Source organism: Lutra lutra, chromosome 4 (assembly GCF_902655055.1).
Source record: "Lutra lutra chromosome 4, mLutLut1.2, whole genome shotgun sequence".
In the NCBI taxonomy this organism is placed as follows: domain Eukaryota; kingdom Metazoa; phylum Chordata; class Mammalia; order Carnivora; family Mustelidae; genus Lutra; species Lutra lutra.
In genome coordinates this window covers 111,437,645-111,464,767 of record NC_062281.1, presented here as the reverse complement: position 1 = coordinate 111,464,767, position 27,123 = coordinate 111,437,645, and the positions used below count along the sequence as shown (strand labels likewise).

Below are 27,123 nucleotides of genomic sequence, written 5' to 3'. Positions count from 1 at the left end.
GCTGGGCCCGGAGATCCCGGGTCCCCGCGCGGAGTGTCAGGGTTTGTTTCAGCTGCTTCCGGTTTCCCGGGAGCCGGCGCAGCTTTCGTGCTTCCGCAAGCCCCCGCGGGCCCAAGCGGGGTCGGAAGTTTCGGAGCTGCGGGGCCGGGGCGAGCATCTTTTCTTCCTCCCATTCCGGCAGAGGCCTTGTCGCTGCGGGCCGGACCGCAGGGCGCCCCCGATGGCGGCTCAGCTGGTGGAGGTGGACGGCGGGATCATGGAAGGCGTGAGTGCCGGGCAGGGCCGGTGGCGGAGGGAAGCGAGCTTCCCCGTCTGATGTTTTTTCTCTCCTCTCCCACCCACACCCTTGGCAGGGCGGCCAGATCCTGAGGGTGTCTACAGCTCTGAGCTGTCTCCTGGGCCTCCCTTTGCGGGTACAGAAGATCCGAGCCGGCCGCAGCACGCCTGGCCTGAGGTGAATCGGGGCGCTGGGGGGCGGGGCCGCGGGACTAGGGGGTGCGGGTGAGCGAGCGCCAGGCAGGGGAGGGGGACGGGCTTCTGTTTCGGGGCCTGGGGTTTGGGTCGCCCTGTGTGGCTGGGGAATTGGCAGCCCGGGTGTGACGCTTGTTAGAACCGGCCCCAAGGTTGAGGAATTTGAAGCCAGCCTCAATGATCCGGGGCACCACGCTCCAGCTGGGGCGTTTAGCGGTAGTAGGGGCTGTGCGGTCTTGACAGCCTGAAGGGGCAAATTGAGAAAATAGGCCCGCGTTCATTCTATATAGCTAAAGTTCTCTAGTCTCCTGATGAGTTGTCTTTTAAATGTTTTCTCCCGTCATTGGGCTTATTAAGTACCTGGAGAGGTTGCGGCAAAGGGCAAGAGGGTTCAGGACAGCACAGCCGGGAGGGCGGTAGGAAACCCCACTTTTTAACCAGTGTATTCTCTGCTGCTGCACATTTCAGAATCCTAGCTCAGGCAAGGACCCTAACATATTATTCTAGCTTACATTCAGACCTCTAAGAAGTTACGCGTACAATCAGAATTACCAGTTGTGGACAAGGAACCAAGTTGACCCTTGAACTTGTTTCGTTCTGCCTGCAAAACCAAGCAGGTCATAGCTAAGTTTCAGGCATAGGCACCTATTAGAAGGGGACCCAGGTTGAAGCCAAACTGATTCCTTTGGACATTGTAATAGATGAGCAATCTCTTGGTCTTTTATTTTATCCACATTCCATTTTGAAATTATTAAAAGGCAATTATTAATGTGTGCAAACATTAATTACCTTATTCATACCAGTTGTTTGCAGCAATCAATTTCACCAGAAGGAAAATCCAATTTATTAAGAATGTGTTAGGTACTTCATTAGTTTGCTAGAGCTGCCATAATACCAGACTGGGTAGCCTAAACAACAGAAATTTATTTTTCTCACTGTTTTGAAGCCTGCAGGTCCAAGATCAAGGTGCTGGCAGGGCTGGTTTTCTCTGAGGGCCATATGGGAAGATTCTTTCCAGCCTCTCTTCTTGGGTTGGAGATGGCCTCACTCTTGCTGCCTCTTCACATGGTCATCCTTGTGTGCATGTGTACCCCTGATGTCTCTGTATGTCCTAATCTCTTTTTATAAAGATACCACAGAGAATAGATTAGGGCTTACCCTAACTGCTTCTTTCTTTTCTTTTCTTTTTTTAAGGTTTTATGTTTAAGTAATCTCTACATCCAACATGGGGCTTGATTTAACAACCCTAAGATCAAGAGTCCCATGCTGTACTGACTCAGCCAGCCAGCTAGCCAGCCAGCTGTCCCCCATCTTTTTTTAACTTAATCACCTCCTTAAAGGCCCTAACGCCAAATAGAGTCAGAATCTGAGGTATTAGGAGTCAGGGTTTCAACATAAGAATTTTGGAGGAACACCATTCAGCCCATAACAGGTTCCATAGATTATTCAATGACATGCAAGTGAGATTGGTGGCCCTGGGATAGGTTTTCAGCTTTCCTCTCTGTATACTTCTCATTTGCAACAATGCATCGATGTATGTGCTTTTAGCTAAAGTAAGTGGTTTGGAAGGAACCAAATGATGCCTTCAAGCAGGTAGTCTGGGTCCCTAAAAACTCAAAAGAAGCTCTGACACTGAAGATATGGCACTTGTTGTGGTTAGACCTTGCTCTTTTCTTGCCATTGCAGTTTTATAAATGGGTCATAAAATGTGGGGCTATAGGCAGTCTGAATACACACGTTTTGATGCAGTATTATGACCTGAAGGCCTCAACATTTATCTGGACTGGAAATGATTCGAGATTTGTGTGGTGGGCAATTGGAGGGAGCAGAAATCGGCTCAACAGAAATAATATTTACACCAGAGAAGATTAAAGGTGGAATCCACACAGCAGATACCAAGACAGCAGGGTATGTATCACTTATCTTCCACTAAAGTATGGGTTTTAGGGTTAGACCTGGATTCAGGTGCAGGTACCACCTACCATTACTAGACAAGTTGCTTAACTTCTTTGGGCTTTAACTTCTTCACTTTTATTTTTTTATTTTTTTTTTTAAGATTTTATTTATTTATTTGACAGACAGAGATCACAAGTAGGCAGAGAGGCAGGCTTTCTGCTGAGCAGAGAGCCCAATGCAGGGCTCGATCCCAGAACCCTGGGATCATAACCTGAGCTGAAGGCAGAGGCTTAACCCACTGAGCCACCCAGGCACCCCACTTCTTCACTTTTAAAATGGAGATAAAACACTAACCTTTTAGGGACAGAAATGATGTAGTTTTGGGTATCTAATTGCTTATTAATTTTTAAATCTAGAATTTTCCTTTGTGCATGGTATAGCCTGTTTGTTTCTTTTTATTATTTAGAAATGGACTGTGGGAAAATGACCAAGTTTTTATGCTCTGTATTAAGAGTAGTTTTTGCATTGTATGTAGCCTATCTAGTTCTTGGCTTGCTGCTATTTATGGACCATATTCTACTATTAGTCTAGGTATTTTTGTTGTCTTTTAATAGATACTTATGCTACCCTGTTTAGAAATGTTTAGATCTGATCTTGGGGTCCCCCCTTTGGAAAATGGATATTTAACAATTAAATTGAGCCTTTATCCTTTTCCAAGAATTCCTCCTTTTATTGATAACACACAGAGAGCACATTTTTTTGTTTTCTGAGTTATTTGGCTGATTGCTATTGTAAACCGTATTGTTTTACCAAAATCCTATTTTTACTGGGAAATTTGATAAAACAAGAACTAGTAATGTAAACCTGATGCTACTTTGTATCAGAAACTGTTTTAATAGATTTTGATTATTTTAGTTTATGAAAATGTTTAGTGGGCACCTAGGTGACTTAGTCGGTTAAGTGGTTAAGCATCTGCCTTCGGTTCAGGTCATGATCTCAGAGTCCCGGGAAGAAGCCCTGAATCAGGCTTCCTTCTCAGTGGGGAGCCTGCTTCTCCCTTGCCTTCTGCCCCCCCTTCACCCTCCACCCCCACCCTATGCTCTCTCTCTCGCTCTCACAAATAAATAAAATCTTAAAAAAAAAAAAAGAAAATATTTAGTGATAAGTGAGACTTGAGTATGGTGTGAATAGACCTCTGTGAAAAGAGACCTGCTGCCAGGCCTAAGGTGAGGTTTTCTGACTGAGAACTTTCTAAGGAGATTAAGGAATTTTGAGGTATCTTTATTTATAGCCAGCATGTTATTTTGGATATTCTCCTGTATAGGAAGGGGGGAAGTTAGATAGTTAACCAACTATGTAAAGATTAAAACAGAATTACAGAATTTTGAAGCTGCAAGAAGGAAAATAGAAACCATCTATTTCCAGTTCTTCCTCCACTTTGTGAATGAGAGAATAAAGAGCCTCTGGGGTTGAGTGATTTACCCAATGTCATGGAGTCAGGGACAGAACTAGATTAGAATGTAGGCCTTCTGGCTTCTAATCCACTAGACTATATGGGAAATGAGTTTAAAGTTGCAAATCCAGCTCCATTCATGAGACTTAAACTAAGCTTTTTCCTAGCAAGAAATGTATCTTACTTATTCACATTCTAACATTTTTATCTTACACTGTGATTATAGTACCATGTGTTTTCTCAGGTGTCTACCCTTGTTTTTGCAATTTCTTACTCTCCTCTAATTTCTTTTTTTTAAGCTTTATTTATTTATTTATTTATTTGAGAAAGAGATGGAGAGAGCAAGATCGCATGGTGGGGAGGGGCAGAGGGAGAGGGAGAGGCAGACTCTCCGCTGAGCATGGAGCCCAGTACAGGGCTAGAGCTCAATACAGGGCTCGATCCCAGGATCATGACCTGAGCCTAAGGCAGACACTTAACCAGCTGAGCCACCCAGGTGTCCCTGAGGTTTTCTTTACTATTCTTAGAATCTGATTTTATCTGTGGAGAGGGGAAAACACTTTAAATTTCGGAGTCCTCAGAGGGAATAAACACTGAGAAATTAAGTAGTGTTAACCTTATGGTTTGCTATAAACTAAACATTTCCAGGTTTTTTCACTTGCTCCTCACTTAACTCCTTAAGAACAGGGATTATGTTGTATATGTTTTCTCTTATAATACCTAATATGTTACGCAGTCAGTAAATGAAATGCATTGTCAGTGACAGAAACTGTTTATTTCAGTACATGTGCGTTGTTAACATGAGAAGGTTAAGTAAAGGTCTGTCTTTTGGTATTAGAGGCTATGTCTAATCTGTACCACAATCTGTATGAATGTGACAGCTCATGTAGATAATCTGACCAAGGGTTTCATTTTATAAAATACTGCATATTCTAGAATTAATTCATGTGATTTCTCACATTATTTTACTATAATGACCAGAGGTGAGTTACAGCAAGGATTATTTCCTTTAAACTTACTTCAATGTAAATTAGTCAGCTGTCAGTCTTTGTAAAAGATTATTCTGTCATATCATAAACTCCAGGATGGTAAGTACTGTATCTTGATATCTGGAACAATGCCTTGTGCATGGTAGAGATTCAGATGTAATTATTTAAGTATTTCTCGACCTCGGCCTTGATTTGTGTGTGTAACTATTTGTCATTGTAGAAAAGTTATTACAATTTAATTGACTCTGTTTTCTTCGCTGTATTTTTAGGCTTTAGCTATATTAAATGGATTTTCATAGATCGCACTTTCAAGAATCCTTTTATAAAAACTATAAGAACAGTTTTATTTAAAAAAATTCTTTTTTTACTTCTATGTAACTTAAAGATTACTTGACTAATGAGGTAGATTCAAACCTAGATTTGCTGATCATTTAAGGCCCGTTCCTTCTGTGAAATACTGTCTTTCCTTTTATTTATTTATTTGAGAGAGAATGAGAGAGAGCAAGCATGAGAGGGGGAAGGTCAGAGGTAGAAACAGACCTCCCCACTGAGCAGGAAGCCTGATGCGGTACTTGATTGTGGTACTCCAGTATCATGACCTGAGCTGAAGACATTCGCTCAACCAACTGAGCCACCCAGGTGCCCCAGAAATGCTGTCTTTAAGATTCAGGATTTCCTTAGTTACTGAGGTGTTTTGGTTTTTGTTTTTGTTTTTTAAGTAAGCTCTAGAGATACCTGGGTAGCTTAGTCAGTTTCGCATCTGCCTGGGGTCGTGGGATTGAGCCCCACATCAGGCTCCTTGCTCAGCAGGGAGTCTCCTTCTCCCTCTGCCTGCCGTTCCCCCTGCTTGTGCTCTCTCTCTCTCTCTGACAAATAAGTCTTTAAAAAAAAAATAAAGCAAGATCTACGCCTAGTATGGGGGTTGAACTCATGACCCTGAGATCAAGAGTTGCATGTTTCCAAGAACCATAAGATACCTGGGAATAAACCTAACCAAAGAGGTAAAGGATCTGTACTCATGGAACTACAGAACACTCATGAAAGAAATTGAAGAAGACACAAAAAGATGGAAGACCATTCCATGCTCTAGGATCAGAAGAATAAACATTGTTAAAATGTCTATACTGCCTAGAGCAATCTATACTTTTAATGCCATTCCGATCAAAATTTCACCGGTATTTTTCAAAGAGCTGGAGCAAATAATCCTAAATCCTAAATCCTGGAATGAGAAGAGACCCCGATTTGCTAAGGAAATGTTGAAAAAGAAAAACAAAACTGGGGGCATCACATTACCTGATTTCAAGCTTTACTACAAAGCTGTGATCACCAAGTCAGCATGGTACTAGCATAAAAACAGACACATAGACCAGTGGAACAGAGTAGAGAGCCCAGATATGGACCCTCAACTCTATGGTCAAATAATCTTCAACAAAGCAGGAAAAAATACCCAGTGGAAAAAAGACAGTCTCTTTATTAAATGATGCTGGGAAAATTGGACAGCTATATGTAGAAGAATGAAACTCGACCATTCTCTTACACCATACACAAAGATAAATTCGAAATGGATAAAAGACCTCAACGTGAGACAGGAATCCATCAGAATTCTAGAGGAGAACATAGGTAGTAACCTCTTCGATATCAACCACAGCAACTTCTTTCAAGATATGTCTCCAAAGGCAAAGGAAACAAAAGTGAAAATGAACTTTTGGGACTTCATCAAGATCAAAAGCTTTTGCACAGCAAAGGAAACAGTCATCAAAACAAAAAGGCAACCTACAGAATGGAAGAAGATATTCACAAATGACAGTACAGACAAAAGGTTGATATCCAGGATCTACAAAGAACTTAAACTCAACACGCACAAAACAGATAATCACGTCAAAAAATGGGCAGAAGACATGAACAGACACTTCTCCAATGAAGACATACAAATGGCTATCAGACACATGAAGAAATGTTCATCATCACTAGCCATCAGGGAAATTTAAATTAAAACCACACTGAGATACCACCTTATACCAGTTAGAATGGCCAAAATTAGCAAGACAGGAAACAACGTGTGTTGGAGAGGGTGTGGAGAAAGGGGAACCCTCTTCCACTGTTGGTGGGAATGCAAGTTGGTACAGCCATTTTGGAAAACAGTGTGGAGATTCCTCACGAAATTAAAAATAGAGATTCCCTATGACCCAGCAATTGCACTACTGGGTATTTACCCCAAAGATACAGATGTAGTGAAAAGAAGGGCCATCTGTACCCCAATGTTTATAGCAGCAATGGCCACGGTCGCTAAACTGTGGAAAGAATCAAGATGCCCTTCAACGGATGAATGGATAAGGACGATGTGGTCCATATACACTATGGAGTATTATGCCTCCATCAGAAAGGATGAATACCCAACTTTGTATCAACATGGATGGGACTGGAAGAGATTATGCTGAGTGAGATAAGTCAAGCAGAGAGATTCAGTTTATCATATGGTTTCACTTATTTGTGGAGCATAACAAATAACATGGAGGACATGGGGAGATGGAGAGGAGAAGGGAGTTGAGGGAAATTGGAAGGGGAGATGAACCGTGAGAGACTGGACTATGAAAAACAATCTGAGGGTTTTGAAGGGGCGGGGGGTGGGAGGTCAGGGGAGCCAGGTGGTGGGTAATATAGAGGGCACGTATTACATGGAGCACTTGGTGTGGTGCATAAACAGTGAATTCTGTTACACTGAAAAGAAATAAAAAAAAAAAAAAAGAATTGCATGCTTTACTGTCTGAGCCAGCCAAGTGTGCCCCCTCTTTTTTAATGGGGTGTTTTTAAACTTTAGACTTGTGGTTACATACCTGCCTTCCCAGTTGTCTGTGCTCGGCTCATTTTGATGTGTAGTAACACCATGTTCTTGAGACTTTAAAAAGAAAATGTGGCTAATCCTGTTTTGCCTTCTTAGGAGTGTGTGCCTCTTGATGCAGGTCTCAATGCCCTGTGTTCTCTTTGCTGCTTCTCCATCAGAGCTTCGTTTAAAAGGTGGAACTAATGCTGAAATGGCACCACAGATTGATTACACAGCTATGGTAAGGGCCTTTGTTGTTGATGAACTGAGATGATCTCTCATGTATTCTTCTGAATCTCTATCCTCTATTTAATATATCCTGAGTGGTTTGTGTGCATACCTGTTCATTTCTTCATGGTGTCTAGTTCTTTTGTGGGAGAGGGTAATGGATTGTGTTTAGATTTTGTGTTGTATTCTTAGAACAGTGTAGATAGTGAACAATTAAATGTTAAACTTTTAATTTTGGTTTACATATCAGTTATTTTATTTGAAAAATAGAACTCTCCTATGTATTTTTGTATCAATATTTATCCATAGTGCCTTCTTGCCAGCTCAGTGCAGAGCACTTTTGTTTAATAAATATGCGTGTTGAATCAGTGAGTATTTGTGGTTTAAGTAACAATAAACTGATTTTTCAGGTTTTCAAGCCAATTGTGGAAAAATTTGGTTTCAAATTTAATTGTGATATTAAAATGAGGTAAGTTACGTATTTGTTAGCCCTTCGACCCACTATTTATACTTAAAATTGTGAGAAAGTGAGACATTAGAGAATTATTCTGGACCCCACTACTTCTTGTAGTAATTAGGAAATAGAGTTTATAGGAAATAATTGTGCTTCCTGGGCTTAAAAACAGAAAGCAGCAGGGGGGCATGGGGACTTGAAAGCAGCCACATATGGTCTTTGCTTGTTTCTAGGGAGAAATATTTTCAAGGGAATCGCTACACTGAGGGACCTTCACATCTGGTGTTATCCATGCTCAGCACAGACTGAGTACTTTCTGTGTGCAGAAGGTGGATTAAGCATGGCAGGGTCATAAAAGGGACTCTCCTCCACAATGCAAATCAGTCATTTTCCAAAGAACACATTGATTTTTCAGATTTTTTCTCTCCAAGGCTTCCCTTCTGCCACATAAAAACAAGGCCAGATTTCTTCATGAGGCATTTAAGTGTGCTACAGTCTTGGTCCTTTGTTCCAGTTTACCTTTCTAGCTTCATTCCCTGCACCCCCATGCCCCATGTATTCTAACACACATTTACTTGCTCTTTAAACCTACTCTGCCTTTGGGTTTTCATTTCTTTGTTCATGTTTTTCCTTTCCTGCTCTCTTAAAAACTAGAAATCCTTTATTTTTTCATAGTGTAACCTGTAATTTCTTGCGTGAATTGTCCATGAGTGTTTCTCTGTTGGAATTCATATTTGTACCTCTCTTGTGGTCTTTTTTACAGCCTGGTGTGGTCTAGTATGTTGTCTGTGTGGCCATGTATTTATCAGATGGGGAGATCCTTGTGGATAGGAGCTCTGTTACTCTCTTCTTTATGTTGCCAGTGTCCTCTGTAGAATAAAGTGACACTCAGTATTTGAGTTACAATTTTGTTAGTGTTTACCTACTTCAGTATTCATCATATATTACTGAGGACCTCCACCTTGCCAGATGTTATTTTAGGGCTCTGGAATATAGCAGGAACAAAACAGACAAGGTGCTGCTGTCAAGGAGCTTATATTCTAAAACAGCACGGTCAAAAAGAACTTTCTACATTGAGGGAAATGTTCCCTATCTGCCCAATATAGTAGTCACTAGCCACATACGACTGTTGAGCACTTGAAATGTGGCCAGTGTGACTTGGGAGCTGAATTTTAAATTACATTTAAATTTAAATGGTCACATGCAGTCTGTGGCTACCATATTGGACAGTACAGACCCAAAACATTACTTGGAAATTTCAAACATGAACTCTATGTTTGGAAATCATTCACGTGTTATTTTGTTGTAAATGTTTAGCTTTATTTTTGTTGTACAAGCAGTTTATGTGAGTGTTTGTTATACTTTCTGTAGGGGCTACTACCCAAAAGGGGGTGGTGAAGTGATTGTCCGAATGTCACCAGTTAAACAGTTGAATCCAATAAATTTAACTGACCGTGGCTCTGTGACTAAAATATATGGAAGAGCTTTTGTTGCTGGTGTTTTGCCATTTAAAGTAAGTTGTCTGGAAGTGTATGTGGGTTTTGGTATTACGTCATATAAATTTTGAAATTATTGAAAGCACTCAATTTTTTTTTTGAAGATTTTATTTTTAAATACTCTGTATGCTGAACATGAGCTAGAACTTAAACACTTGAGATTGAGAGTTGCATGCTCCAGTCCATGGGGTGCCTGGATGGCTTAGTTGGTTAAGTGTCTGCCTTTGGCTCAGGTCATGATCCCAGGGTCTTGGGATTGAGTCCCTCATTGGGCTCCCTGCTCAGTGGGAAACCTGCTTCTCCCTCTCCCTCTATGCTCTGTTTCTCATTCTCTCTCCAGTAAATAAATAAAATCTTAAAAAAAAAAAAGAAAAAAAGAGTTGCATTCTTTACTGACTGAGCCAGCCAGGTCCCCCTAAAGCACATAATTTTTTAATAGATTTTTTTTCATTAAAAATTTTTCCTAAATATCTATGCTCTTTACTCTTGAAAGTCTAGTTTTTATATAATGCACATAAAAGTTATTAATTATTGTGTGTTCCTTTGAAGGCTTGAAAATAATTGTCAAAATAATCATTAATTTCTTTTATTCTATTTTTCTGTCTTGCCACAATAGGTAGCAAAAGATATGGCAGCGGCTGCTGTAAGATGCATCAGAAAGGAGATTAGGGATCTTTATGTTAACATCCAGCCTGTTCAGGAACCTAAAGACCAAGCCTTTGGCAATGGAAATGGAATAATGTGAGACAATACACTTTTTCCTGGGTACTGATTGAGAGCTCTGAAATAATTATCCTGTTTAAGTGAAAGATCTGTAGTTTTTAGTTTTTCTGTTGAAATAGTACAGTTTTAAAAAGGCATATTTTTACAGACATTCCTACCTAAAACAGCAGTATGATGAATTAAGACCATTATTTTATTCAGAATTTTCCTCTGGGTATGGTTTGCTTTTCATTACATTGTAAGAGTTCTTTCACTCTTAAGATGGCTCTTAAACTAATCAGAAGTTAGTCTTTGAAGCTGATCCTAAGAGAGACGTTTCCAGTTGTTTTTCTGTACCTCAAATGTGAAGTCCATTGACATGTAAATGTTAGATCTGGCAAAGATCTATTTAGAAAATAATTATATTAATTTAATTAGGAGTTATTGATTTAAATATAAAAATGCTTTAATTTTTTGAAGTATGAGAGTGTCTCTTGTGGATAAAAAGTATCTTTCAGAGTTTCTATTAAAGGATTTAAATGCATGTCATACATTTGATAGTTCTATCTAAAAACTATAAAACAGGGTATTTGGGTGGCTGAGTGGGTTAAGCATCTGCCTTTGACTGAGGTCATGATCCCAGGGTCCTGGGATGGAGCCCTGCATCAGGCTCCCTGCTCGTTGGAACGCCTGCTTCTCCCTGTCTCTCTGCTGCTGCTCCTGTTTATGCGCGCTCTCTCTCTCTCAAATAAATAAAATCTTAAAAAAAAAAAAGTAAAAACTAAAGCAAAACCAAACATCTCTGTAGAAAGATCTTTCCTTTTTTTAATTGAAGTGTGGTTGGCATTGAGGTGTATAATATAGTGATTTGACAGTATGTTATGTTTTGCTCACCATGAATGCAGCTTCCATCTGTCACCTTATGATGCCGTTACAGTACCATGGACTGTATTCCCTATGCTGTGCCTTTCATCCCTGTGGCTTACTCATTCCATAACTGGAAACCCTGTATCTCCCACTCCCCTTCTCCCATTTTGCCCATCCCCCATCCCTTCCCCTTTGACAACCCTCAGTTTGTCCTGTATTTATGGATCTGTTTGAGCTTTTGTTTTTTAGATTCCACATATAAGTGAAATTGTGTGGTATTTGTCTCTCTTTGACTTATTTCACTTGGCACACAAATGGCAAGATCTCATTTTTTATGTCTGAGTAGTACTCTATTGTGTATATACATACCACATCTTTAGCTATTCCTCTATTAATGGACACTTGAGTTGCTACTGGCTTTTATTGGTAGATATATACTTATTGCCCTTTTGTTAACTGTTTTCTGGTTGTTTTTGTAGTCCTCTGTTTCTTTCGTGTTCTTCTCTTGCTCCCTTTGTGATTGATGACTTTTGGGTAGTGTTCTTTCTCTTGGTGTTTTCTTTATTTTCTGTGTACCAATATTTTAGTTTTGTGGTTTCCATGAGGTTCATATAAAACATCCTAATTATATAGCAGTCTATATTAAGGGAGTGGGAGAGCCTGAGTGGGGAGAGAGGCAGAGGAAGGGGGAGAGAGAGATCCCAAGCATACTCTGCCCTGAGCTTAGAGCCCCATATAGAGCTTGATCTCCTGACCCTGAGTTGGTGACTGAAATCAAGAGTCGGATGCTCAATGCACTGAGCCACCCAGGCGCCGCTCATAAAATACTTTATAGTATAATAGAAATGGTATCTTTTATTGTGGATGGCAGAACTTCAAGGAGAGTCATTCCTTGCATGTGAAACGGTTAGAATCTTGTGTGACTTCTTGTCGGAAGTGCTGAAGGATACTGATGCTCTGATGAAGTTGGACTATGCTAGTTGTGCTGCTCCCTATATGAAGAATTTCACTTTTGCAATTTATTAGATAGATCTAATTCTACATACTTAATAATCACTATTCCACTGTATTGTATTTGCATGTAATTTTAGAATATACCATAGATAGTAATACTTTTTTTTTTTCCTATATAGCATTATTGCTGAGACATCCACCGGCTGTTTGTTTGCTGGATCATCGCTTGGTAAACGAGGTACAGATAAATGAATGGGGGTCCACAATTTCCAGTGCTAGTGTAAAACTTTTCAATTATCTGTTAGGATTTGAATGTTATAGCATGATTGATGGTAAGTGTAAAAGGATATGGTTAATAGATTATGCTTTAGAGTCAGTTAGACTTTCAGTCTTTCTGCCAACTTTATACTTAGAAAAATTTCAAAGTTATAGAAAAGTTGAACAGCTAATGAACATCCATCCGCTGTTCTCCAAGATTTACCAGTAGTGAACTTTTAGCTACAAGTTTGTGAATTTCTGAACTATTTCAATGTAAGTTGCAGATACTGTCTTACCCTTGAATACCGTAGCATGGATGTCCAGAGAGTAATACCTAAGTAATCACAATAGCATTTTACACCCAGAGAATTTGTCTGTTATATTCAGATATAACCAGTTGTTTCCAAAATATTTTTTACAGCAGTGTTTTGTTTTTTTGACCACTCAGCTAATTGGTCATGTCTACTTAATTTCTTTTCTTTTCTTTTTTTTTTTAATTTTTAAATTTTTTATTAACATATAATGTATTATTAGCCCCAGGGGTACAGGTCTGTGAATCTCTATACTTAGTTTCTTTCCTACTACAGAATAGTTTCACCTTGCTTTTTCTTTCATGATACTGACATTTTGAAAAGTCCAGGCCATTTTCTTATAGGATTTCCCACAATTTGGATTTGTCTGATTGTCTCATGATTAGATATATTCAGGTGAAACATGAATTTATATTTAGTAGGAATAGGTGCATTCCATTGTATCATAACAGGGTAGGTGATAATGTCAGTTTGTCTTTTATTGATAAAGCTGGCTGTGATCACTTGGTTAAAACAATGTCTTCCAGGTCTGTTGGCTATAAATCCTTTCCCTTTTTAAAAGTAATAAAGTCATCTGGGATAATACTTTGAGACCATTTGATTATCTTATTCCTCTACAGCTTTCATGCAGTGGTTTTAGTGTCTATTGGTGAATCTTCCCTGCATTAGTTATTACATTGGTGATTTCAAAAAACTGAATACTTTTGTGAAAGGGAAGTGTAGTTAAGATTTAGTATATTTGGGAGAGGAGATATGTGTATACATTGGATTGTAATATTTGAAGTTACTTTTGCCACTGAGGTCACTTCTAGTTGGACTCCTTCTTACTTGTGTGGTAGCTGCTTACTTTATCGCTACTTTGTAGATCTTTAAAAGGTACTTCACCTGGGCGCCTGGGTGGCTCAGTGAGTTAAGCCTCTGCCTTCAGCTCAGGTCATGATCTCAGGGTGCTGGGATTGAGCCCCACATCAGGCTCTCTGCTCAGTATGAGCCTGCTTCCCCGCCTCTCTCTGCCTGCCTCTTGTGATCTCTCTCTCCGTCAATAAATAAGTAAAATCTTAAAAAAAAAACCAAACGGTACTTACCCTTGCAGTTCTGTTTATCCACATTTATTACTGCCAAAAATAAAAAGTTTCAGGTAAATCTTAGTCTGCTCACTTGGTAGATATAGATACCAGTTGGGTATCAGATCTTATCAACATAATGGAATAAGTAAAATCATAATGACATAATGAATATGACATAACTGAATTCTATTTAAAACTGTGCTATATAAAGTGTGATTGGTGGACCAGCAGCGTATCAGCATCATCTTGGAATTTGTTTGAAATACAAGTTTGGGGGTTTATTTCATACCTATCGAATTAAAATCTCTGGAAGTTGGGCCCAAGAATCTGTTTTAACAAGCTCACTGGAGCCATCAGAAAAGATGAATACCCAACTTTTGTATCAACATGGATAGGACTGGAGGAGATTATGCTGAGTGAAATAAGTCAAGCAGTGAGAGTCAATTATCATATGGTTTTACTTATTTGTGGAGCATAAGGAATAACACGGAGGACATTGGGAGATGGAGAGGAGAAGGGTGTTGGGGGAAATCGAAGGGGGAGACAAACCATGAAAGACTGGACTCTGAGAAACAAACAGGGTTTTAAAGGGGAGGGAGTGGGGGTATGGGTGAGCCTGGCAGTGGATATTAAGGAGGGCACGTATTGCATGGAGCACTTGGTGTTATGCGCAAGCAATGAATCATGGAACACTACATCAAAAACCAACGATGTGTTGTATGGTGACTAACATAACACAATAAAAAATAAGTAAGTAAATAAATTTGGAAAAAAAAACAAGCTCACTGGATACTTCTGATGTACAATGAAGTTTGAGAAGTAGTGATCAAAAATACATTTAGAGTATGCTAATTACTTGTTAGATATGGGGAGGAATCAATATGGATAGTGAACCACATTGATTCTTCCCTGTACCTAACAGTCTTGAGAAAGCAAAGATAATGGAAAATATAAAGCAGGGACTAGAAGCCCATGTTATACGTGATAAGTGCTAGACAGGCATTGGGTAGAATATGACTTCATTGGGTACCAAGATGTGCCAGGTAGTGTATTCTATGGTCATGGTGGAAGAGCCACTGTCCTGCTTCCTGGCTTAGTCTGGCAGAGGAGACAGGACAGTATGATTTTGCTATTCCCAAACACAGGGGAAGAACAGCTAATTCTCCTTTGGGGGCTGATTGACTCCAAATATGGCTTCTGCCATTCAGCGATCCTCGAAAGGGTTCTGTAGATAAGTGGAAATTAGCCAGATGACAAAGTGAGCTAAGGAGGAAGGACATGGGACAGTGCTGACATAAAAGAGTTGTATTCTCTGTTTGGGCAGTACAACCAAGTATGACAGGTATAGGAGTGGGGGAGTGGAGATGAGGTTAGAGAGATTAACAGAGGCCAGATGTTGAAGCACTTCATAGGCCGTGGAAAGGACTTTGAGTTTCATCATGAAAACATAAAGATTTTACAGAGGAATGTAATATCAGATCTTTAGAAAGATAATTCTGATAGATATGTGGATGATAAGAAGAAAACCATTTTGGAGGCAGGAGGACAAGACTGTTATAGCTGTTCAGGTCAGAAATGGTGAGGGCCTATATGAAGGAAAGTGGTGACTGGGACTAGAGAAGGGAGTTCCAAAAACAAGGGTATTAGGACTGAGAGTAGATATTTGGTGACCAGTTGCATATGGGAAGTGAGGAAGGCTAGCTTGGCTAACTGAAAACACAAATTGTGATATAGGAGGTGGAGTTAGTTTGCCAGCGTAGATGATAGTTTTAGATATGTTGCATTGAGATTGTAAAGCGACTAGTACTCTGTTATCAGCAACACCTAGAATGAACTTTTCCAGTCAGCTCTGAAAAATGTCTACTATTCCATCAACACTTTTCCTTACTTCGTCATATGAGACCACTTATACTTTGAAGTTGTCTTTGGACAATACAGTTTCAGAGTGCACAGTACTTATTTCTAGAGTTATAACAGAAGGAGGGAATAGATGATAGGGCAACATACTTGCTCAGAGTGACTGACTCCTGCTGGTGCTCTCCCTTGTTTCCTAGCAGGCATAGATGTTAAATGAGATGTCATTAGTTAATGTCAAGGCAGCTTGGGGTCTTATCGCTCAGCCTAGGTTGCGTATATATTTAAGGATGTCAGAGAGAATGTCGTAGCTTGCATTGTTCCCCTTCATTTCTGATGGAGAAAATGTCCCCTTTCATTTCTGACTGAAATTAACCAGAACATTACCAGACCCTGAACGCTAACGTCTAAGAGTTATTACCTGAAGCAACATTAGCTGCTTGTCCATGCCGTTGGTTGTGGTAGGAACAGTAACCTGTGAACTAGTCATTTTTCACTGTCTCAGTCACTAAAACTAATTTGATCTTCATTTCCTTATCTATTGAGTGAGAGACTTAGCCTGGAGAATCTCTCAAGTCCTTCCAGCTATAACATTCTCTGATGTTGTAACAAAAGTGAGGTTTGGTTTTGTGTGAGAGTCCTGGGGCTTTGGATGGAGGCATTGTATTTTAACAGAGCACCAGACTGAGAATGAGAGGACGGAATATTCAGTCCTGCCATGATTCTGCATGGCAACTCTGGGCTCTCCTTTTCTGAAAAATGAGATTGGACCACTAGCTGTATGTGAGGACCTCTTCCAACTTTATATGATGGCAGTATGGACGGGATATATTTTGTCTTTACATTGTTGTGTATTCTTTGCTTGCTCTTGTCTTTCAGTTAGTTATGTTCTTTAAACGTTTTTTTCTTAATTTTTATTTATTTTTTTTTAGAGGGAGAGAGAGAGTGAGTGGGGGAGAGGGGCAGAGGGAAAGGGAGAGAGAGAATCTTAAGCTATATGCTCCATCTCACAACCCTGAGATCATGACTTGTGCTGAAATCAAGAGTCGGACGCTTAGCCGCCTGAGCTGCCCAGGTGCTGCTCAGTTATGTTCTTTGCTGTGGTGGCACAATGGTCAGCTAAGATGACTTGTGCCTCTGGTTATCAGTCCCTGTTTCCTGCATGTGGAAATTGCCCAGGTTAGAGTAAGCACTTTCCTTCCCTCCTTCAGTTTATGTGGTAATTCATGGCATCCCTCTAATGTCCTAAAATCAATCCTTTGACCTTCTCTTTTTAATCTATAACCATTTTGTAATATTGTCCTTTTTATAAGCTAGAAAACACCCAAATCATTGAATGCAAATTTTAATTTGCTGTTACAAACCATCAAAATTGAGACCTTTTTAAGAAATACCCAAAATACCAGATGATTATTTGTCCATAGAAAAACATTAACATTTCAGAGGAAATTAGGATTTTGCTCTTTTGTGTGGAATAGTACTAATAAGCAGATTTCTCATATATTCTTCATTTTGTTGAGTTGCCACAGACCTCTAGTAATAGCTGGTAATGATGTAAATCCACTTGTACCGTTATTCACTATCAAGGCAGCTGGGTGAGAGGGAGTGTGAACGGCTCTGGGAAATACTTCACCGCTTGGCAGAGAAATCTTAGCCCATCTGCTGCTCACTAATACTGCCAAGCCAGAAATTCTTTCCTTCTCCCTCATCCTCTGTGCAAATTTTAGCCATTCTTCAAGAACTCACGTTGAGTCCTTTATGCTCCATGAAACATTCTCTAATTGTTCTAGAAGCTATAGTCTTTTCCTTTTCTGAACTTTCATTGGGGATATTGTTTATACCTTACAGTTTAGTACCTGCTTATCCTCTGATTCTCTAATATATGAGTATTTTCTTATGTTGCCTTACCAAAGGAACCAGTTACTATTACTTAGTGGTGGGACACACATACTAGGTACTCAGTATTGACTTATTATTAATAGTTTATTATGAACCAGTCACGGTAATATGTGCTTTATAAATATTACCTCTAATACCTGCAACAGCTTTGCCACTTTTATCATCTCCATTTCCATCTCCACTTGGAAGAGGAAAGAGAAGAGGTTGAGTAGTTGAGATTCATACCACATGTTCCAAGTCACTTCATTCAGTTATGTACTTGACTGATGGATATTGTGAAGATATTTATTATAGTAACCATTGTAAGGAAAAACAGTTAAAATATTGAAAATTCCACTTTTCTGGGAAATCTTACTGAGGCATATATGTAGTCAAATGAATTTCCAAATATAAAATAGAAATAAAAACTAACCACATTCTCATGCCTTAAAAGACATTTTTATTTGTAGCCAGGGGCTTCTTCTGGTTTAAAGTAAATACTTTAAAAGAATCATTTGAGGGGCACCTGGGTGGCTCAGTTGGGTAAGCAGCTGACTCTTGATTTCAGCTTGGGTCATGATCTCAGGGTCCTGGGATCCAGTCCTGGGTCAGGCTCTGTGCCCAGCAGGGAGTCTGCTTGAGGATTCTCTCCCTCTCTCCCTCTGCACCTCCCCCTGCTCATTCTTTCTTTCTCTGAAATAAATATACAAATCTTAAAAAAAAAAATCATTTGATATTCTACTACTTTTGACAGCCTTATTTTGTATTTAGCGTTGTATAAAGATTTGGGGCATGTGGAGAAGCAGGGAGTAGGGGATGGCAATAAATATTCTGTCTTATTTTCAAAATAAGATAATGTCTGTTTAAGTCTTAAAGGAATAAAATTTTACAATATTTAATATGAGAATTTTTTTTGATATGAGAATTTTTGTCTGTTCTTCCTTAGATGAAAATTAATTCTGACTTTTAAAAAATTCTTTAATTCTAATAGAATTGCCTGCAGACTAATTATAATACATATAAACTGCAAATTTTAAATTTGAAGTTGAGGCATAGCATTATGGGATCATAACTTGGTTATAAATTGGTTTCACAATTAGTACTTTTTTTTTTTTATTTTTTAAAGATTTATTTATTTATTTTGAGAGAGAGTGTACAAACAGGAGGGGCAGAGGAGAAAGAGATGCAATCTCCAGCAGACTCCATGTTGAGTGCAGAGCCCCATGTGACCCCGAGATCATGACCTAAGCTAAAACCAAGAGTCAGACACTTAACCAACTGATCCACCCAGTCGCCCCTCATAATTAGTACTTTTAAAACAGGGCCAAAGCAGCCTGGTTTTTCCTCCACTAGGTTCATTTAAAGATACAAATGATTTGCCTGTGCTAAGCTCCCAGAAGACTAAGTATTTTAAAGGTCTTATCCTAAAAATTGCATTGGGTGAATGTAGAGGCCTAAAAAAATGTTACACCAGTGCTAACTGGGATATATTAATTCAACTTTTTGCCTCTTCATGATTTAGTTTTTTCCCATCGTGTCTGTCATAGGTGTAAATGCGGACAAGGTCGGAATTGAAGCTGCTGAAATGCTCTTAGCAAATCTCAGACACGGTGGCGCTGTGGATGAGTATCTGCAGGACCAGGTAAGCATGCTCACAGGAGAGAGACCTTGTAGATCCGGAACTTCATCATCATCATCCTCTCCAGTAAAAAGCAAGTGGTGCTTTTCCATCCACAGATTGTTTGGGCAGCGCTTCAGCCAGTCTTCTTAAACTAGTCAGACTGTCTGCACCAAGTTGGCTTAAGGTACTGGGTAGCATTTCCGTCAGCTGCTTTGTCTCAGCATGGACTGTAATGGTGGTAAAGTGTTCGCTGCCAGCGATGCCTGAACTTTGGGGTTGTTAAAGTGGATCACTGTTCCTTGGTTTGTGAACATATTCACTTCAATACTAGCGATAGTATTTACCCCTAACTTCTTTAAGGAGAACTGAAGTTTTTTATCATCTGCTGTAGGGGTTTTATGAACCACCCTCTTCTTTCGATGAGCAGTTCCTTTCCCACCAATGCGCACTTGTGCTTGCAGTTTGGCGAGTTTCTCCTGGTTCATGATAGTTTGTTTCATCTTGTTGGAGCGGAAGTGGGACTGCGTGGGGAACTAGGGTTGGAGCTCAGGGGTCTCAGGTAGACCAGCTGAGATTAGGTCTGAATATAAATTTTAATCATTGACTTTTGAAGACTAATTGGCATGTCCTAGTTCCAGTTTTTAAATATTCTGGAATTAACATACCTCACATTTCAGTTTTCAGCTTGACCTGGCTACAGCATTTGGCCCAACGGGTCGCTCTTTCCTTCTTGAAATATTTTCCTCACTTGCTTTCTTTTTTTAATTTTTAAATTTTTTAGAGTCGGTGGTGGGTGCAGAGGGAGAGGGAAAGAATCTTAAGCAGGCCCACGCCCAGGACAGAGCCCGACACAGGGCTGGATCTCACAACCCTGAGATCATGATCTGAGCCAAAATCAGGAGTTGTATGCTAAACCAACTGAGCCACCCAGGCACCCCTCTCACTTGCTCCCTGAAACATTATTATCTTTCTTTTCTCCCTGGCTGTGTATTCTAGTCTTTTTGCTAGTTTGTTATTACTATTGTTTTCATCTTCCCAACTTCTAAATTTTGGAGAATCCCTAGGCTCAGGCTCATGCATCTTTTCTGTATCTGTATTTACTTCCTCAGTTGTTTCGTCCCATGTCACAGCTTACGTACCATCTGTATACAAACAACTCCCAAATTTATGTCATTGGCTCAGGCTTTTCTCCTTAACTCCAAATTCATATCCCTTGCGCCTGTCAGTATTTCCATTTGGATGTGTCATAGACCTCTGAAACTTAACATATCTGCTTATATGGAGAGATACTGGTGAATGTTTCCAAGTAAGATCTTTTTATGGTCCACTGTCTTGATAGATTTTCTTTTTTTCTACCACACTTTTTTCTCCTTAATCTCAAATCAGCAATCTGTATTTAAAAATATACTCTTCAGGATTTCTTAACCAGTTTCTTCTTTTCTTTCTTTCTTTTTTTTTTAAAGATTTATTTTTAAGTAATCTACACTCAGCGTGGGGATTGAACTCACAACCCCAAGATCAAGAGTTGAATGCTCCTCTGACTGAGCCAGCCGGGCGCCACCCCCCACCCACTGCTTTAACTAGTTTCTTAAGACAATTACCCTTGTTTCTAGTCTCTTCTTACCCTGGTGTACTCTATACTCCCAGTAATTCTGTATTAGTGTATTTATTTACCTGTTAAAATGTAATTTTAGAGAGTGGAAGAAGTTTGTCATATTCCAGCTTGTAGAGACAGTTGGTCTGATTAAATAGATTAGCTTTTAACTCTATATTTTATTCTTTTTTTTTTTATTTAAATATTTTTTTTTATTTATTTATTTGACAGAGAGAGATCACAAGTAGATGGAAAGGCAGGCAGAGAGAGAGAGAGAGAGGGAAGCAGGCTCCCTGCTGAGCAGAGAGCCCGATGCGGGCCTCGATCCCAGGACCCTGAGATCATGACCTGAGCCGAAGGCAGCGGCTTAACCCACTGAGCCACCCAGGCGCCCAACTCTATATTTTATTCTTAAACAGTAATTTTAGCAAACCTATGTTAATGACTGCTGCTAAGCATTTCTGTATGATATCATAGACTGCAGGTGACACAGGTTTTTTTATCATCTTCAGAATGATAATAGAAGTAGAAATTATTTTAGCTCTTTTGATTTCTAATAGTATTTTTATGTGGTAAGGAGTAGAATTTTAACTCCAAATACTAGTAAACGTGCGAAATTTTTCTTCTTTGTTCTTTTTTTAATAGCTGATCATTTTCATGGCATTAGCCTGTGGAGTTTCCAGAATAAAAACAGGACCAGTTACACTCCATACACAAACGGCTATCCATTTTGCTGAACAACTAGCAAAGGTGAGTATTCCATTAGCGAGAGTAATTGATTTTTATTGTAGCCAGTTTTGAGTCAGGTTGTAATAGACAGAAAATTTAATGATTATCATAATTGGTGTCACTCACCTAGTACTTCCTGTGTGGCAGACATTGAGCTAACTCAGCAATTTACTTCATCATCTTATTCTGCATAAGCACTTTATTATTTATTTAAAGATTTTATTTCTTTATTTGAGAGAGAAAGAGAGAGCGAGTGAGCACAGGCAGGGGGAAAGGCAGAGGGAGAGGAAGAAACAGGCTCCCCACTGAGCAGAGAGCCCAATGCGGGGCTCGATCCCAGGACCTTGAGTTCATGACCTGAGCCAAGGCAGAGGCTTAACTGACTAAGCCACCCAGGCACCCCATATTTACTTATTTGTAAGGTTTCATTTACTTATTAGAAAGAGCCAAGAGCTAGGGAGAGGGACAGAGGGAGAAGGAGAATCTTAAGCAGTCTCCCCGCCAAGTGTGGAGCCCGACGTGGGGCTCAATCCCAGGACCCCAAGATCACAACGTGAGCCGAAATCAAGAATCAGATGCTCATGAGCCATCCAGGTGCACCTCTGCATAACCATTTTAGATGGCTGTTTTTTATTACTCCCATTTTCCATGTGAATAAAGTAAGGCAGAGGGATTCAATTAATTGCTCAAGACTGTATAGTTTCTTAGTGGCAGAACTGCACTTTGATGTATGCCAGGAAGGCATACATCAGAGCCCACATGTGGTATAGCCTTACAGAGTAAAGATGTTTTGGTGAGAACTATGAAATCAAATCATAGGGGATTTATAATTGGTCATAAACTTAAATATTTATATAATAATTTAAATGTTTCATTTTCTTGTGATTCTGTGGTAGAATGGAATATTTGCTGAAATTTTCATACCAGTCCTCTTAACTTTTGTTAAGACTAGATTTACAGTTTTTTGTGAAATAAGATTTAGTATTGTATCTTTTTTAAAAAAGTGACTTTTATTGTACCTTTTTTAAAAAAGTGACTAACATGTTAAATCTCACCTGGAACTAATATAATTTCTTTATAGAAAATTTGGAAAATAAGGGGAAAAAAGTGCCATAATTCCCTTTTGCTAGTAAAACCACTGTTGACCTTTAGGTATTTTCCCCTGAAAAGTGTTTTCTCTTTGTACTTTTTTTTACACTTAATGCACACAGCTTCATTTCTTGCCTTTTCCAGTAACTTTGCATAGTTCCATTTTGCTATATATAGTCTTTGTAATTTCATAAAGTGATATAAAATTTATAAGTCAGAATTTTATGAAGGTGCTGACCTTAAGTAGTTTTAAAAATTATAAATCACACTGTTTTTAAAAAAAGCCACTGTAAACGTGTACTAAGCACAAAGTCACTGTTACCCTACTCCCTCCAGTTTATTTGTACGATTTTTAATAACATGGGGGCATAGATAAGGGGCACCTGGGTGGCACAGTCCGTTAAGCTTCCGACGCTTGGTTTTGGCTCAGGTTTTGATCTCACGGTTGTGAGATCGAGCCCCACATCAGACTCTGCACTCAGTATAGAGTCTGCTTGAGATTCTCTTTCCCTCTCCCTCTGCCCCTCCTGCTTGTGCTCTTTCTCTCTCTCTGTTTCTAAAATAAATAAATAAAATAAATAAAATAATAATTAAAATAAAATAAATAAATAAGTTTTTTAAAAAAGAAAAAAGCTTGGATAAATTTTGGTTCAGTTGTAGGAAAAGGCTAATAGGAATTAAAAGCAAATTATATTTGATATCAAGAGATCGTTAGCTGTATTTTTTATTTTTCCATTAATGCTGTATTTCCATAATGCTGTATTTCCATTAATGCTGTCTTTCTTTGTGGACTATGATCTCCTTGAGAGTAGGGACCAAGTTGTATTCATTTGATCTTCTGTTTTATAGTACTTTGCATGTAATAGGCGCTGACATGTTATTTGAAGTGAGTACCCAGTGAAAAGTACTGTGACCTGGCATTTATAGCTCTGGTTTCTTTTTAGCTTTGGTGTCTTTTAACTGAGGGACATTGGGTGAGCTGCTTTGCCTTTCAGTGCCTCTGTGCAGATAATTGATCTGTAAAATCAGAGACTGGTGCATAGTCCCTTAAGACTCCTTCCAGCTCTAAATTTTTGTAGTTTTCAATATGTTTATATATAGGTTAGAAATGGTTTCCTTGACTGTTCCTATGTTTCATGTTTATATAATGCTTACAGTGTGAAGAAATATTTATGCATATGTAGTTACATAAATAATTTGGCTATATAGCTCAGAATTCAGTGTATTCTTTCAGCAATAATTTTCAGTATTACTGTGTATCAGTACACTGCCACATAAGACTAAAACTGGAATAATTTGTGAATATTATTATTTAACAGGGCCCCAGAGTGATGGTTTTCAAATGGTGTTTCATAGACTCCTAAGGTTTTAGGCACCCTTGAAATCCCTTTGCTACAAATTAAACCCACTCAGTTGTTTTGATTTTAATTGTTTTGTTAGAATGAACACAGTAGCTTTAAAAAAAAAATGTTTCCAGAATACAGTAATGGAGATTGTATATTTCAAAGCCAAACTTGAATTCGTTAACAAGTCAAAAATAACACTGTTAAGCCAGTAAAGATGAAGAGCCTCCCCCCACCTTCCTTCTCTGAACTAGATTTTTTTTGAATAGCATACTTAGGGAATAAAATTGGCAAGAAAAATTTGAGGGAAATTGAAAACTTGATACTTGACAAAATAAGAGAAGTATAAATGCTTCAGTGCCCCGTTTTAGAAAAAATTTAGGAAGTAGGTAGTGAAGGTATGTTACAGTTAACAGTTGAGATTTTAAAAATGATTATTGCCTAGCCTACAGACATCCTGGGATTTTGATTCAGTGGTTACGGAGTGGCTATACATTCTGGCAGGCTATACATTCTGACAGAACTGCACAAGCATTATTTCTGAACAAGAGTCATGGTTCTGGAGCAAAATATTTTATATCCAGACTACTGAATTTCTCATGAGTCATTTGATCTTTGTGCCTCTAGCTGCTTCAATAAAATGAGTTAGATATTAATTACCTGACTTTTTAAGTAGGATTTGTGGGCTCTCCTTTCATCCCTCCTCATATTAATTATATACTAAACACTTCTCTGGTTTCAGGCTAAATTCTCTGTGAAGAAATCAGAAGATGAAGAAGATGCATCTAAAGACACTTATATTATTGAATGCCAAGGAATTGGAATGACAAATCCATATCTATAGGGTATTTGCCTTTTAAATAATACCTCAATGATTTATTGCACTAATCCATAAATACTAGAAAATAATGAATAAGAAGTAACTTATTAAAGAACCTGACATAAGCATGGAGATGAAGTACAGAGTGTTGTAGATTTGCTGAGAATTCTCCATCAAATTAATCTTACTTTGACTATCTCCTGAGATAAGGACAAGGAAATAAAAGAGCTGATGGATGTGTATGATAGCTGATTTCAGTATTAAAGTATTGAAATAGAACATTCATTCCACCTGAAGTGTGTTTTTCTTCTTATATAATAGATTAAGTCAGGGATGTAGATTTGGTCTGTAATTTGGATCTCGTTCTAATCACTTTACCAGAACATTAATTAAAGTATGATGAGGCAACTTTTTGCACAAGTACTTATTGTGTCAACAATAACATTTAATAAGCACTTTCTCAAATTATGTGTACCTTCTTTACAACGGACATTTGGTAAATATTGATTTTGAATCTGTGGAATGTTTTAAAATCTAACAATGAGGATTGCAAAATTTGAACCCTAGTAAATTTGTCCAAATTTTCAGCCTTGGTATGTTTTTGTTTGGCTTTCAAAACATTCAACAGACTCAAAATCTAATTAAAAAATAATAGAGCACCTTTAGAACATAGTGTGCCTTTCATCACACTTTATTATCTTACACCTAGTTGGCTTCCTCACTGAGATTATTTCCTGGTTGCCGCAGGCAGTTGAGGTTGTGACTTAGATGACACTGGTTTGGTGTTATCAGCTAACTATGCTGTCCTGTAATACAGTGAGGAAGTCTTTTAAACTTGGTTCTGTTTTGGACTTTATCCAGGGAGGATTAAAACAGAGTCCAAGATATGGATCCCGGGGATGGTATTATAATACTTTCAGAAAGTGCTGAATTAGTCTGTAGAGAACAGTGTAATGAAAAACATTACTCCGGTGTATATAATCATGATTATGATATCGGTGATTTGTGTGGCTTCAGATGGTTGGGTTGAATTTGCTCTGAAGATGTGATGATGGTATCACTTGCTGATTATGTTGTCATGAAGTAGATGAATTTTATGAGCTCATCTCTATAACAAATGAGATGTGGAGTGTCTTTCTATGTTAGAGTAAAACTGTACTTTTAGTGTAGTTTTCGGAGAGATTGTGATAAATTTAATGGGTCTTTAGGGTAACATGACCCTTGCTGCTTCTGGCAAGGCATGTGGCAGGGTTAAATAGGAGGCTGGAACACAGAAATTGGGAATTTTGGAGGCTCCTGGTTGGCTCAGTCTGTTAAGCGACTGCCTTTGGCTCAGATCATGATTCCCTGGGTCCTAGGATGGAGCCCCATGTCAGGGTCCCTGCTTAGCAGGAAGTCTGCTTCTCCCTCTCCCTCTACTCCTGTTCTCTCTTGAGCGCCCACTCTCTCTGTCTCTCAGATAAATAAAATCTTAAAAAAAATGAAATTAGGAATTTTGTAATGAGAGATTTAAGGTCAGCTGTGTACATGATGAGTTTATGATTAATCTTGGCTTCAATGCGTCACTGTTTTTGAGCCTCAGCTCGGGTAAAATGAAGGTTGGACTGCAAAGAAATTTTTGCAATGTCCTAGAAGTGATTTGAATTTCTATTTATTTTTCCCAAAGAAAATTATTTTTCTCTTTTTTCCCCACTCTCATTGTTGGTTTTATTTTTTTTCTTTTATAATCTTAATAATGCTATGTGCATTTTCTTTACTAACTCTGTTTGTTGTTGTCAATCACTCTACCTTTGTAATTTAATTTCTGTTGTTGTCTTGATGCCTTCCTGTTTTACCTATTTATTTATTTAAAGTTTATTTATGTTTTTAGTTCTCTCTACACCCAACATGGGGCTCAAACTCAGGACCCCGAGTCAAACATGTTCTTCCCAATAAGCTAGCCAGGTGCCCCCTTCTTGTTCTTTTTATATTTACTTTGCTTATATGCTATTATTCACTATCCATTAAGCTCCTGCAATGTGCTAGTCATAGTGCTAGGCAGGGCTGGCAGTAATGTTGGGGAAGACAGACTGTTGTCCCTGAGTTGGAAGTTGTATTACTGTTTCTACTTCTGTGTTTTAAAGTCTCTTTCAGATATTTCTTTTTTCTGTTTTTTAAGACCTCTTAATACAAGTAATTTTGTTGATTTGGTGCTATATGTACAGTGGTCGTCAAGAATATTTTTTAAA

General features: G+C 38.8%; 1 protein-coding gene across 3 annotated transcripts; it reads left to right on the top strand.

Moving 5' to 3' along the window:
* Positions 1 to 25,176, top strand: RTCA (RNA 3'-terminal phosphate cyclase). 3 transcript variants are annotated; one of them, XM_047725608.1, is made up of 11 exons: positions 1 to 265; positions 354 to 454; positions 2,236 to 2,379; positions 7,748 to 7,871; positions 8,269 to 8,327; positions 9,684 to 9,825; positions 10,425 to 10,549; positions 12,511 to 12,569; positions 19,247 to 19,341; positions 21,560 to 21,664; positions 24,818 to 25,176. In XM_047725608.1, exons 1-11 carry the CDS (start codon positions 221 to 223, stop codon positions 24,917 to 24,919), a joined length of 1,101 nt encoding a protein of 366 aa, XP_047581564.1. In that variant the 5' UTR covers positions 1 to 220; the 3' UTR covers positions 24,920 to 25,176. The 3 variants fall into 3 exon arrangements, with proteins under 3 accessions (XP_047581564.1, XP_047581566.1, XP_047581565.1); XM_047725610.1 differs by lacking the exon at positions 1 to 265 and having other exon boundaries at positions 2,221 to 2,379; XM_047725609.1 differs by lacking the exon at positions 1 to 265 and having other exon boundaries at positions 2,158 to 2,379.
* Positions 25,177 to 27,123: the final 1,947 nt, after the last annotated feature.